The sequence below is a fragment of the Nelumbo lutea genome, chromosome 1, assembly GCF_056320005.1.
Source record: "Nelumbo lutea isolate HS-2025 chromosome 1, American lotus-T2T, whole genome shotgun sequence".
Taxonomy (NCBI): Eukaryota; Viridiplantae; Streptophyta; class Magnoliopsida; order Proteales; family Nelumbonaceae; genus Nelumbo; species Nelumbo lutea.
Window position 1 is genome coordinate 37275606 of NC_142684.1, and position 15109 is coordinate 37290714.

The 15109-nt window shown below is 39.8% G+C and overlaps 1 protein-coding gene across 2 annotated transcripts in view; it reads right to left on the reverse strand.

Annotated features, from left to right (window-relative positions):
* Window positions 1-15109, reverse strand: part of MLH1 (MUTL-homolog 1) — a 104514-nt gene that overhangs the window by 20718 nt on the left and 68687 nt on the right. For both annotated transcript variants that reach the window (XM_088982022.1, XM_088982102.1), the window contains exon 14: window positions 8235-8406. In XM_088982022.1, coding sequence (XP_088838148.1) covers window positions 8235-8406 — 172 coding nt within the window. The remainder of the gene's footprint in view (window positions 1-8234; window positions 8407-15109) is intronic.

Below are 15109 nucleotides of genomic sequence, written 5' to 3' on the forward strand. Positions count from 1 at the left end.
CTTGACAGGGCTGAATTCTGAATATGACATTACAAAGCAAAACATCTTGTCCAAGGAAGATGTTTCATTGTCTCAAGCATATGCTTTGGTCAGCAGTGAAGAAAGCAGGAGGCAAGTGCAGGTTCAAGGGGTCAGTATCAATGATCATTTTGCAAATATGGGAATCAAACCCAAAGGGGTTACAGAAGCCCCCAGTGGCACAGGAAAGAAGGAGGTGGTGTGTGAATATTGCAAGAAGCCGAAACACACTAAGGACAAGTGCTGGAAATTGCATCCCAGTCTTGTCCCTATCCGATTCCAGAAGAAGAATGACAGTAGAAAGACAGGAAGTGCACATACAGCCACAAGTACAGATACAAAGTTTGAGTCTGCAAGTGCACAATTGGCAGCCATGAAAGCTGATTATGAGAAGTTCCGAAGGATGATCAGCCAGCTTGAAGGTGTAACTTCATCATCCAACCCTTCTAGAAGTCTAGCCACCTCTGCATTTGCTCACTCAGGTATAAGGGCTTCTGCTAACCATGCATCTACCTCAGGTAATCCCAAGACCCCTTGGATCATTGACTCAGGTGCTTCTGATCACATGACCAACCTTTCCACTTTGTTTGTGTCATATGATTTGCTTCCTGGTCGTGACAAAATCACCTTAGCTGATGGTTCTCTTGCCCCCATTTCTGGCAAGGGAACTGTCAAGCCTACAGACTCTTTACTTTTATCTTCCACTCTTCATGTACCTAAGTTAAATACCAACTTGTTATCTGTAAGTAGCTTGACCAAGTCATTGAATTGTTGTGTAACCTTTTTCCCTTCTCACTGTGTGTTTCAGGACCTGAAGTCTCGGAAGGTGATTGGGAGTGGCCATGAAGCGAATGGAATATACTTGCTCGACACCCCTGGCCAATGCTTTGATCATCCCAAGAATGCTGCTTTTGGTTCTACTTCTTCAGAGTCAGTCAGTCAAATTATGTTGAGTCATTGTCGGTTGGGTCATTTACCTTTTTCTGCTTTAAGTCATTTGCTTCCCAAACTGTTTAAGGGAGTTAGTGTGTCCAGTCTCAATTGTGAGTCATGTCAGTTGTCAAAGCATTGTAGAAAAACTTACCCTGTGAGCAATAAAAGATCCTCTTTTCTTTTTCATATTGTACACTCTGATGTGTGGGGGCCTTACCACTTATCCTCTATGGGGGGCTACAAATACTTTATCCTGTTCATTGATGACTTTTCTAGATTCACTTGGATATACTTAATGAAATCCCGAGATGAAGTCCCAAGACTTGTGAGGCAATTTCATGAGCTTGTTTTGACTCAATTTGGTACCAGAATTAAGGTTTTCAGATCTGACAATGCAAAAGAGTATTTTGAGAAGATCTTATCCTTGTATCTCTCTGACATGGGGGTTATTCACCAAAGCTCCTGTGTTAGAACCCCTGAACAAAATGGAGTTGCTGAGAGAAAAAATAGACATATTGTTGAAGTTGCAAGGAGCCTTTTATTTGCCTCACATGTTCCCACAAGATTTTGGGGTGATGCTGTACTTACTGCTACCTATCTCATAAATCGTATGCCATCCAGGGTTTTAGGGTTTAAATCCCCCTTCAGTCTTCTTCATCCAAATAAGGATCTCTTCCCAATTCCTCTTCGTGTGTTTGGTTGTACCTGTTATGTTCACATTCCAAGTGTGCAGAGACACAAGTTTGAACCAAAAGCCCACAAATGCATCTTCCTCGGTTACTCCCCCACACAAAACGGTTATTGTTGTTTTGATCCAAAGACTGGCACCAGACATGTCTCTATGGATGTTACCTTTGATGAACTTTCTCCTTTTTATGGTTCCTCTCAGGAAGGACATTGTCAACAGGGGGAGAGTCTGTCACAAGTTTTTGCTCTTCCCCTTTCTGTCCCAGTTCAGTCTCTTGACAAATCTGTATCCTCACAATGAATCAAAGGAGGATCAGCCACTTCATTCCTCTTGTCGTAGTGCTCCTATTTCTTTACCTCCTCGTCCTACCCATAATCCCAAAGTGTATCAAAGGCAGAGATCCAGGAATGAGCAAGTGGTTTCCCTTACAACAGATGAGGCTCATACCCTCCCAATCACAGATGAGATAATAGGTATTGCTTCAGCTCCCTTGGAATCCCCCTTCCCAGATCTTGATGTCCCCATTGCTGTTAGGAAAGGAAAGTGGAAGTGTACTGCACACTGCATTTCCAAACACCTTTCTTATGACCTACTTTCCCCTTCATATTGTGCCTACCTCTCTTCAGTTGCTTCTAACCCCATTCCTAGGTCTGTATCAGAAGCTCTTGGGATTCCAGAATGGAGAGATGCCATGCAGGCTGAAATGGACGCTCTACATGAAAATGGTACTTGGGAGGTGGTGGATTTGCCTGAAGGGAAGGATCCAGTTGGATGCAAGTGGGTTTTTACCATTAAATACAGGGCAGATGGGACTATTGAGAGGTACAAGGCCAGACTTGTTGCAAAGGGCTACACACAGACATATGGGATTGACTATCTGGAGACTTTTGCCCCTGTTGCTAAGATGACATCTGTGAGGGTTCTTTTATCTCTGGCAGCTCACTTTGATTGGCCTCTCTATCAGTTAGATGTAAAGAATGCATTTCTGAATGGTGACTTACATGAGGAGGTCAACATGTGTCTTCCTCCAGGAATGTATGGGAAAGATATGCAAGGAAAGGTATGTAAACTGAAGAAATCTCTTTATGGCCTCAAACAATCTCTTAGAGCCTGGTTTGAGAGATTTAGAGCTGCACTTGTTAAATTCGGCTATGTTCAGACACAGTCAGATCATACTCTTTTTGTGAAGAAAAGTGGGTCTCTAGCAGTGTATCTCATTGTGTATGTTGATGACATTATAGTGACTGGTGATGATGCCTCTGGCATTCTGGGCCTTAAGTCTTTCCTCCGTACAGAATTTGAGATTAAGGATCTGGGGGAGTTGAGATATTTCCTTGGCATAGAAGTTGCCAGATCCAGAGATGGGATTCTTATTTCCCAAAGGAAATATGTCCTTGATTTGTTGTCTGAAACTGGAAAATTGGGTGCAAGACCAGCTGCAACTCCTATTGATATGAGTCACAAACTTTCAACTTCGGATGGAACTTTGTTGGAAGACAAAGGGGTTTTTCAGAGACTTCTTGGGAAGCTTTTGTACCTGTACATGACTAGGCCAGATATCGTGTATGCTGTCAGTTGCATTAGCCAGTTCATGCATGCTCCTAGAGATACCCATATGGCAGCAGCAGAACGGATTTTGTGCTATCTGAAAGGCTCTCCAGGAAAAGGAATTCTATTTGCCAAACATGGTCATCTGAAACTTGAAGCCTATACTGATGCTGATTGGGCTGGAAATATTGATGATAGAAGATCTACTTCAGGGTATTGCAGTCTGGTGGCTGGTAATGTTGTCTCTTGGAGGAGTAAGAAACAAACAGTTGTGGCTCGATCCTCCGCAGAAGTAGAATATAGAGCCATGGCACATGGAGTCTCGGAATTATTGTGGCTAAGGTCCTTAATGGAAGAACTTGGGGTAGATCATGACAAACCCATGATGTTGTACTGTGATAATCAGGCTGCCATCAACATTGCTCACAACCCGGTACAACATGATAGAACCAAACATATTGAGGTTGATAGACACTTTATTCGTGAAAGAGTCTCCTCCGGTGAAGTGTGTCTTCCATTCATTACTTCTGAAGGACAACTGGCAGATTTTCTCACCAAGGGCATTTCCAAGGCAAGGCTTCAACATGACACTGGCAAGCTGGGCATGATTTACATCTATGCTCAGCTTGAGGGGGAGTGTAGAGAAGATGGGCCGAATGGCCCATAGACTGTCATTTCATGTTATGTTATGTTTCTCTCTGTTGTGGGCCTTATTCTGGGCCCATACTCTGTAATATTCTGTTTTTTGTATATTCCTGCTCACTCAAGGGCCTCTCTGTAATTTGTCAAAGATTAACTTATTAATAAGATGTTTAGAGTGTTAGAGAGTGGTTATGTTCGAACCTCTTACTCTCTAACACTCATTGCCGCCAGCTCTCTCTTCTCTTCCTCTCTTGTTTGTTCATTTTCTGGTTTGCATCTAATCTCAAACAGTTCCATACATCAAGTGGGCTGTTTTTCAACTGTGGCTTCCCAAGCAAAGGTCTCTAGATGGTTAATCTCCTGCCACAGGGTCTTAAGGACTGAAAAATAAGCTGCAGCAGATCTATCTCCCTACCTAGTAGCAATAATCTGATTTCTTAGTGGATGAGCCCTAGCAACATTCTCCTTCTGTGAATAGGTTTTTGCAACCCCATCCCATATCTGCTTAGCAGTATTTGCCCATAAAAAATTTTTACTTATATGTGGCAACATGGAATTATACAGCCATGTCATCACCATATAATTTTCCCGCACCCACCGGGAGTTGCCAGTTTCAGGTTTCACCTCTTCACCAGTAATATACCCCAATTTTCCACGAGCCCCAATGGCCATCTTTGCAGATTGGGACCATTCCAAGTAGTTTGTACCATCCAACCTAACTGTAGTAATGGTTCCAGCTCCGAAGGGGTCTCCAGCACCTCCTCCCACAGGTCTCATTTCATTCCCAGGCTTATATTCAACTCTGTGTCCCTCCATGCTTCTCAGAACGATATAGAAAACAAATAGAAAATGCAGCAAAAACAAACAAAACTTCTTGAACCAACGACACTTCTTTGGTGTCCTGAACTTTCTCTCCACGAAAGAATCATTTTCTGTGGGATGGGAGAAGAGAGAGAAAAAGCAACCGCCCTCTCTAGAAGCCTCCAAACCACGTGGGACTTGAATCACCCCTTATAAAAAACTCCAAAGAACCCTAAAAAAATAGGGCGCCACTACCTAGGTCAAAATTGAAGAGTCCAACAAAAACAGGACTCTTCCCCTTTCTATAGTTTTTCCTGATTCTGATGAGAAACCCTAGACCAGCTACAAGGCATATAGATCCATCAAGAAAATCCAAAAAATGGGCTTACCTGAGAGCTTTGATCAGCCTCTTAAATCTCCATGCAGTCGGTCGATCTAGGGCTGCATGAGAGAATCACTTCAAGAACCTTCAACCTGCTCTGATACCAAGTAGAAAGCCTTATGTGTTGATTCGGCCAAGCTTCTTGTGAAAGGAAGAGGAGAAAGTTGTAGATTTCAGCAATAGACAGAGGAGAGGAAGAAAAGGAGAAGAAGGTCAACTAGGATTGTGTATCATAACCCTAGCCGCCAACCCCTCATTCTATTTATAATTAACTTAAATATGAGATATTACAAAGATGCCCTTAGTAGGGCGACAACTCAAACTAAATAATTAAAGCTCTTTAAAAAATAAAAAACTAATGGGCCCAAGGCCCAACAACATCTTAATTTAGAAAGAAAATAAACTAAACACAAGTCGGCCCACTCAACAGTACCCATTGTGAGACACTATTTTATTTGGACCCCAAATGTCCGAATGGAACAAAGAAAAAGGACTCGACATATGACACTCGACTCTAAGACTAAAGGAAACCCGATGATGTTTCCCATACTGGCATGACTCACAATCCAAAGAAGAAAAAGGACTCGTCATTCAACTCATTCCTCAAGTTCCTTAGACTAACATAGTATTCCTCAAGACTCTGATTACCCAGCTACAGATTAAAATACTCTTGATAGATCGGGTATATCCTAGTGGTATTGTCCTGCCTTGAGTAAAGCTTCTTTGCATGATCCCAAATATCCTTGGTTGTGTCTAAGAACATGAAGTTCACACTAATCTTGGGCTCCATGTTGTTCCATAACCAAGTCATAATCTATGCATCTTCTTGTTCCCAATCACTGTACTCTTCGGATTCAACTAGGAGTTTTTCTCACATGTTTCACTTTCTTCTTAGCTCTGAGAAATACTTCAATAGATATGGCCCAAGGTACATAATTTTCTCCATTCAATTTGATGGAGGTCATTTGCACATTCATGTAGTCAAGAGGAATCATAGTAGATTTGTGTTCACTACTGTCTCCCATAGTTGCCAAAGAAATTTTTTTTCCTTCTCTCACACTAATATGTTACCCTAACTCACCAACAGCCACCACACCACACTCTTGTGGTTGAACAATCACCATTATTCCACACTTACGGCTGACCATTGCCGAAACATCCACTATCACAAATTTCAGCAATGGTAGTTACCACCGTCTTCTTCTTTCGGCACCTTACAAGAAACCACCACACACAAGGATATCACACCAGCACTCCACATAACTTCGGCCACCTATCTGAACTACACGTCTGAACACAGACCACGAGATTACTGCAGCAACCCTCTTCGGTCCATTAGAGGGTTTCCTACCAGCCACCTGAAACAGCCACACCCACACTCAACCGGAGGCATTAAAACCTCCAGAAGAAGAAAATGACCACTCCTTTTCAGCCTTTTTGTCAAACTCCAAAAACCCTAAGAGAAATCTGCAAAATACTCCACTAGGGTGTGCAGAAACTGTACAGATCTGAACCAATCTAATCAAGCTCTGATACCATGATAAAGTTCAGATCTGTATACCTATTGGTTTCAGATTATTCAGAGAAGAAAAGATAAAGAAGAGAGAAAGAGAAAAGAGAATAGAGAGGGAAGAAAGAAGAAGAGTGAGGAGAGAAATCTGGTTCGAACAGGAGAGAAAAATCAAGTCTCTCCAGTCAGCCAGGATGTATTTAGCTTTCTATTTTACTTAACAAAATGACTCTTGTGCCCCCACTTAAGTATGGGAAAGTGATGGAATGGAGACAACCAGAAGCCAATTGTGTAAAACTCAACTTTGATGCTAGCTACATAGGCAATCAGGCTATTGCTGGGATGGGAGGGGTCTTTCGAGACTTAGAAGCGAAGGCGCTTGCTTTATATTCAGGTCCCATAACCAATGGTGATGCAGTGACAGCAGAGTTGTACAATCTTCTTCAGGGCTTTAAATTCCCTAAGCAGTTTGGGTTTCTTAACTTGAAAGTGGAAGGGGATTCTCAAGTAGTTATCTCATGGACTAGGAATAGTACCCAAATCCCATGGGTTTACAGGCATACAGTCCGTGAAATTGAATCACTAGCAAGAGGGATGAATGTCACATTTAGATGGGTTAGAAAAACAGCAAATGGGATGGCAGATACATTGGCTAAACAAGGGAATATAAGACAACAATTTTTTTGGGTGAAAATCTAAAGTTTCTTGTGGTGGTCATCTTTCCATGTTCCACCTTGATGTAATTCCTTTTCGATGCTTAATAAATTTTTTCTTCATTGATTAAAAAAAAAATACTACCAAGACTGCTAGTGGATGTTGATTTAATATAATCAAGTCTTGGTTGGTAGTAGTGAGATGGGAATTTCATCCAAGATATTTTTCTTAAACAATTAAATGTCTATGATCATTTTCTTAGAGGACTATAAAGATGACAGTAATCAATTTTTTAGAGGACTATACCTAGTCTTGGTTGGTACCTGCAAAATTGGGTTGACTTGGGCTGCATTTGGCATTCCTTATTTTAAGGACTTATCTCCTTTTTGCAGTTAAAATGCCCCTATGAACACTGAGTTTTTAACAGCAAAAAGGGGACAAGTCCTTTAAATAAGGAATGCCGAATGCAGCATTAATTAAGAATAAGTTCTACTTCTAATGCCACTTCAGATATGCAGCTTGCTGATATGGATTTAAGCAAGTTGAGTAGGCTTAACATCTATACCCAACTTGAGGGAGAGTGTTAATAGATCATTTCAGATTTGTTTTATTATTTATTTCCTCCATTTACAGCTTCTGTAACATAGTCTGATAGTTGCTGGTATATTGGTTATTGTCATCGCTAATTTATTCTTTATTATTCTTTGCTATGGGCAATGATGGGTACTATGGTAATTGTATCTGTTTCTATTAGGTCCTAAGTCTGGTTGCTGAAGCTTTAATGATCATACAGCTGTTGAGGTGGAGCAGGATCATATGACTGAATTTTCTTTTCCCTTTCATCATGGGGTTAATTTCACCTATCAAATGCTCTTTGTATGCTACTTCTACCATCAAAATTTTAATCTGGAAACCATATATATATATATATAAAAGAAATATTAATTACCAGCATATAAAAGAGGATAACAAAATCAAGGAAAAATGTCACTCCTTTCAGCAACCCATACTAAATGTATGTGTAAAATTTGGCACCACAAATATAAGAAAAAAAATACCTAAGCTTTTGTAGCCATCTCTTTTGTCTTCCCTAGTCCCCAACTGTTTTTCCTTCTTATAAAATTGCAAATTCTCACCAGGGTTCGGCAAAAGAGGAGAATGCATAGCATAGAAATTTCCTAAAGCAGCTGAAATTGTTCGAAAGCAATTCTTTTCTTCTTCCCAATCCACCTGCAAAAGTTGTTATCCAATCATTAATACGCAAATACATGTTCAAAAGGAAATACAAACGTATAAATAAATGGTCATTTCTTTTGACTGCCAACCAACAGCTTTATTACTAATAAACAGTAAATATCTACAAACTTTACATGCACCTTTTAGAGGAGCTAAACATTACTACCTGTCTCCATTACTTTTGACATACATTCATCTAACAATTGAGCCCCAACAAATTGACTTCTACTCATCCATTCAATGATTAATCTACTTATGTTCAAGCCTCTAGCCAGCTATATTCACTGTATAATGGCCACAAACTCTGCAACCATCCCCTACTCCAATTGGATGTAAGAAAATTACAACAATGTGACCTTCATCCATTAACCACATTAAAAAAGAAAGAGTTTTATGCTCTGTTTTTGGTCTTTCATCGATGATCGAATTTTATTTCCAATAATTACCCTTTAAATTTGTTATTACCTCCATTCGAAAATTTTGTGAGTGTGGTGCTACTGCATGCCATTTGACCTCTCTCTCTCTCTCTCTCACACACACACACACACACACACACGCTCTGTCTCTCTCTCTCTCTCTAGCTCCTTTTCTTCTATCTTGGTATTTCTCTCCATTAAACATGGATTATCTGCATCCATGTGCCAGAATAATTTGCAAGGCAAGTGTTTACATCATTTTGGCCAAGTCCCATTTTACTTAAGTCGTCTGAACACTAAGCACCTGTCCTACTCATTGAGAGCATTGTCATTACCAAATGAAGATTAAGCTTCCTCCTTTCTATTCCATCCCTGTACATCCCTCGTTCTCTATCTTATCACCCTAAATCCCTACCATCATCAAATTGGGTCCCTATCCCAGGATCTTGACTAGACCTCAGTTCACTCCCTGTTACGGTCTTCCAAAGCTTGAACCCCAGATTATAGCATGACCAAACTTTTCCTCTCACCGCCTGGTTGCAGCACTGAACCAGAAGCTTGAAGCTCACACTCATACAATCCATTATTCTCTATTCCATTTTCAAAACCAAACCAGTTGTCCACTGTCTGCTCTCTTCCTGTCATTGTGCTCCTAGTAATTTTCCATCCTTGTTTGAGGACTCAAACCAAGTCAAACCCACCTGTTCTGGCTATTGACCAAAAGTAAATCTAGGAAGGTCCATTTTATTTTCTTTTGTTCTGAAGTTAGATAGATAATGGAGTGCAGTCGTGGTTGGTCACATTGATTAGGAAATTCCCCAACAGTCAACCAATCATGGTTTGTGCTTCATTTTCAGATCTTTTCTTTTTCCTATTTATTTGTGTCATGGTTAGCAGTTTGATTTTAGCATTTGTTCACTTTATATTATTCTATTATATTTATTATTTACTTTATCATCTGTTTCAGAGTGGGTAGAGTTTTAGCTCTTCATTCCATTTTGTAGAATCGAGTACATGGAATCAAAATTTCATGTTACATAGACAATTAATCAAAATCTCGGCAGGAATTAATATCTTTTTGGGTAGCAGACCAATGGGTTTAGGTAGATCTTTTTAAGATTTCAAATTGATCATTCCCTGTTCTTGAAGTTTTGTAAAATTCCCATCTTTACATTTATAGGCATAACTGATTATTTTTGTTTTCTAACTTGAAAATGGTTCTACAAATCGACCAACTCTCTTTTTAAGATTTGAATAAAGAACTCTTCTATAAGCTTACAATAACGGAAACAATATTCTTAATGAATGGTAGCAATTTAAAATTGATCATTTGGCTTCCCTGTTCTTGGAAGTGTTTTGTATGATTCCCCTCTAATGTTTACAGGCATAACTGATGGTCCGTACTGTTTTTCTGCTCTAACGGGTCCATCAGCCTTGAGCCTTAAGGTTCCATATAGAGTTTCCTCGAATTCTTGGACCTATATGCAACTTGGACTCTTTCACCCAGATTGTTGAACAACTTGTCTAGGACAGATTGGGTTCTATTTTCTCATATTTGTCTTTGGTTCTAGCTGTCTCAACATTGACATTTCTCCACTATAGGCTTATCTTGAGAACATATAGATCACCAAAGGTCAGTCTGCATAATGAGCACATTTGTGACATTCTCTTTCTTGTTACATGCTTTTATCCAGCCACGTTCTACATTCCAGTTTAGAGAATGTAGGTAAAGCCAACTAAGATAGAAATCAGTAGATCCATACCAAGTAATGATATCTTCTCCATGCAAACCAAGCAATGATTTCTTCTTCATGTAGGTTTTCAACCTTTCCCCTGAGGTTACTGCTGCTGACCTTAATACTTTCTTTTTCCATACAACTCCAACAAGACACTGAGTTTGCAACTGGCATGTAATTTACATAATTTATCTACAGATCTACCTTTGTGCTAGTCACTTCTAAAAAACTCCTTCCAGTCTTGAAGGCCTCAGATTCTTCATGCTGCTACCGTAAAAGTTAAGATTAACGAAGCCCTTTTCCAATGTCACCCAATTTTTATAAATCAGAACCTTTTTTCTGAATATGTCTCACCCCACTTTAAAATAAAATCATCTATTGGGAAAGATGAAAAGGCCCCCAGTGATGATAGTACAGGAAAAAGAAAGATAGAATACAACGAATACTGGTTGACTATTAATAGTAACAATCAACTAATAAAGGTTGAGATAATAGGAGATCGGGGGATGCTAAACTTGATTTTTAAGACCAATTAGACAGCTGAGGAACCAAAAAGAGTAACTGATCCAAGAGAAGAAACAAAATCTTCTTGGAAACCGATTTAATAAGCAAGCTCCTACAACAGATTGGAAAGAGACTAACAAGAGGACAGTGGCAGGTTTCAATTCCAAGCACAGTAGAAACCAGTTGATGTAGCAAGCCTGGGCACAAGCAGCAAGGAACTTCAAAGAATACAGCAACTGGAGAGAGAAACCAAAGAATCATCTTCACCGGTTGTGTAGCTTCAATGTTTAGCATATTAGGGCTGATCAAAACAAACCAAGAAAAGTTCCATGAGCAGATGGAGAAGCAAGCTCAGACATAATGGAGTGTTCACACCAATATGCAGTTCAAAAACAAGGAAAACAGATCAGGTCATGACCTTCCCTAATACCATGTCAGAGTTAGGTCGAGCAAAACAGAAGAAGAGAAAAAGCAGATCAGGTGTGTCTAACTGACCCCACACCCAGAAAGATGACCTTTTATATTAAAAGATAGAAGGACTATTCTGTCCTCAAGATACAAAAAGTGTACATCCAATTGTTAGATAGTGTATGCCCTTAGCTCCAATCAGCATGATGTACATTATGACATTTATTGTAAATGAATAAAGTACATATTTGATTCAAGTTATTGTGGTGTCTCTGTGTAATACCCTTAAACTGGACACATATGAGATTCGTGTTAGTTTAGAATCTTCATAGCCGTTGGATTGATCTGGGGAGATTTATCCTGCCAAGGCTGACACTGATGTACCGCCAAGTTGGTTGGGGTGGCTTGTCTCAACTGGTAGGGCGAAACCTGAGGTACATGCAGTGTGGGTTTTCTTGAAATCCTGAACCAAACCAAAATTCCAATATTGCCCTGGACCTTGGAGATAAATGGGCAAAACTGGAATGTTACACCTGACCCCTAAACTTGATTATGATATTGCACTAGGTGTCGGATTGGGATGCCTTTGATATGCCAATCAGTGAGATCCTTAGAGGGGGTCAAAACTTGGGTATGTTGGGACAACCCAAGAATTCATCTAAGTGGGTGATCATGGTGACAGCATCAGCCCCTTTGTCGAACAAAGTGAATGATCAAGGATGCACTTTCTCTGATGGAAACCTAAACTGCCGGCAGTTGATTTCAACCGTTGAAATTTGTTTTTGCAAAATATATTTTATATATATATATATATATATATATATTATGGTTTCAAAATGTTTGCAAATATATATATATATATATATATATTATGGTTTCAAAATGTTTGCAAAAGGTTTTAATTCCCAGGATCTATGTGAGTAGAGAGTGCAGCACCGCACCTTGTAGTCGAGGGAGATGTCTTCTCTTGTCGGGCAGTGTTTGATCATTATGGGCTGAGAGGTTAAGTGTAAGACCATTGAGAATTATAACTGATGGGCTAATCTAGCATCTGCCCACAGTCCTTGGGCCTTCATAAGATGGCTGGACCCAAGGACCATTTAGTGCAAATGTTGGGCCCATTAAAAGCCTATAGTGATGGACTCAGGGGTTCACTGTACTCAGCAGTGAATTCGGCCAGGCCTTGTAACAGAGGCTGGGCTAAACCAACGTGGTTGATGTCTAGATCAATAATAGGGTCCCACACCATACAAAGAGAGCCAAGCTAGCCAACATTGAAGAGGAAGTGAGCCTGAACGCTTAATGGGCCTAAAAGCCCATTTCGAACTGGGTTAATTAGATTAATTAAATAGGGGCGGATCTGGGATTTGGATCAGTAGATAAGATAAGGGATTATCCTTAAACACTTAAAGAGTCCAGATCCAAATAAAGATTTGGGTCAAAGCAACTCCTAATTTGATTAGGAAGGCTAATCTTTATTTGTAGATAAGATAAGAGATTATCCTTACCACTTAAAGAGTCCAGATCCAAATAAAAGATTTTGATTAGGAAACACCTAATGAATCTTTAAGGCTATAAATAAGAGAGTAGGACGATCTGTCAAAACACACTCACTCAATACAGAGAGAAGACAACTCAGTTAGACTGATCTTGCCTTCTGCTCTTTTTTTTTCCTGCTCTTGCCGCCCTACCTTGTTCGATCTCTAGTTCTTGGATTTGATCAAGATTCGATCTTGATATTGTTTCTTGCTAGAAGAAACAATTTGGAAGTTGTGCTCATTGTCCCATTCGATTCTTGCTGAATCACTAGTTCTTGGTGAAGAACTACCTGCTGATCTTGTCTCATCCTAAGCTGTGTCATCTTCAGCGGAGGGAGGATTTGGTACTCTTTGGGCGTGAACACCTACGTTGGGAGGAGCATTCTTGCGTGGATTCCGTATTAGGTATATCCCTCAATTAATTTGGTTTCAGATTTGGTCCGGTTTGGTTACAAGAACGAACTTGAAAATGCAGTTTTCTAAATTGGGAATAGGATTCCCGGATGGGAGTAAATAATTTTTTTGAAATTTCGCCCAACCTTCCTGTAGGGTTCGGCCATCCATATGATGGATCTCCCATCCCTTCAGTGGTATCAGAGCCAAGTTCAAGTCTTGAACCAAATTAGAACAGATCTGAATCTGCACAAATGGGCAGAAGGCATTCTACCCGATTTGTGCAGTTAGCGTTTTTTTTGGGAATTGGTTCTCAGATTATGGGCAGATGTTCTGAAAAATAAATCTTTATTATTCTCTGATATTTATAGAATTGTTTTATGAATGTTTCTTGAATTTTTGGGTTGTACATGTGGAGATCGAATCTTTATGGTGCCAAGAATGGCACACCCTACGATTTCTTTTCTATTCAATTCTGGTCTGTAAATAATTCTTTTTTTTAGACAAATTGTATAGGAATTTGATGTGATGTAATAATAGAAAAATTAGGTTTTTCTATTTTATTTCCATCTGGAGATTGTTGGAGCGCACAACAGAAGAGAGGAAGATTTCACAGAAACAAGTTCTACGATCTATGATTTTGTAGATATCGATTCTGCAATCTACGATTAACTGTTCTTTGCAGGTTTGCAGGATATCCAAGAAAAATCACAACACAGACCTTTGTTTTAGTTTCCTGGTAATCTGATTATCTTGAATTAATTTATTTTCAGATCATTATTCTTGAATTAAATCTTGAACTGGGCACCAAAACTTGGGTTGATTTACACTAGATTTGGTCCAAACAGGTTGGACCGAATTGTTGGTTCGATGAGGTTGGCTTTTTTAACCCTTATTCAGTTTAGGCCAGAGGGTTGATGGCCCACTTCAAGTTTTAACTCGGCCCACCTCTGTAAAACCTAAATTTAATATGATAAAACTGAATTGACCCTAATTTGGCTACATGGGCCAAACTGCTTTTTGCAGTACAGCCCATGTACCTAGATAATGTTATATGATAGCATTATGGGCTCTATTGGGTTGATACTGATTTAATCCCATTAATTAAGGATTTTACGGATATTTTAATTGATTGGATCAATTTATTTCATGCATGTGATGTATGGATGTGTGATGTGCTACGTACATGGACCATAAGCATTTGGCCCATGATTATTTCGATAGTGGCTCTTTTGCACACCATGGCTGAATGCACATCATTGCCATGGTATCCATAAGATCATTGGATGATCTCCCCGTTTGGTGGGCCCCACATAAACTTCCTCCCCAAGAGGGAACCCTAGCCGTTTAGGGCCCATTTAAATCTGGCTTTGAGAAAGCTAGTGGGAGCTACTTTATTTTGATCTAAATAAAACTAGGGCGTAATATTTCGTTCCATCATTAACATGAAGATAGGTCCTTCAGTAATGAAGAAATGCACCATAAAATTGGGCTATCCATTTGTTGTTGGACCTGTTGGATTGTTTCATAAGATGATAGGGCGCCATAGACCGATGTGGGAGGGGCCTATCCTAGAATGGAAGACTCTCTCACGGTACCTTGGTGTTCCCAAATATGATGGGTAAGCACTCATTGGATAGAAAGGTTTAACCTAAAATGGAAATGAACCTTGTCTGACAGAGGCCAAAGGGAAATCTCATGA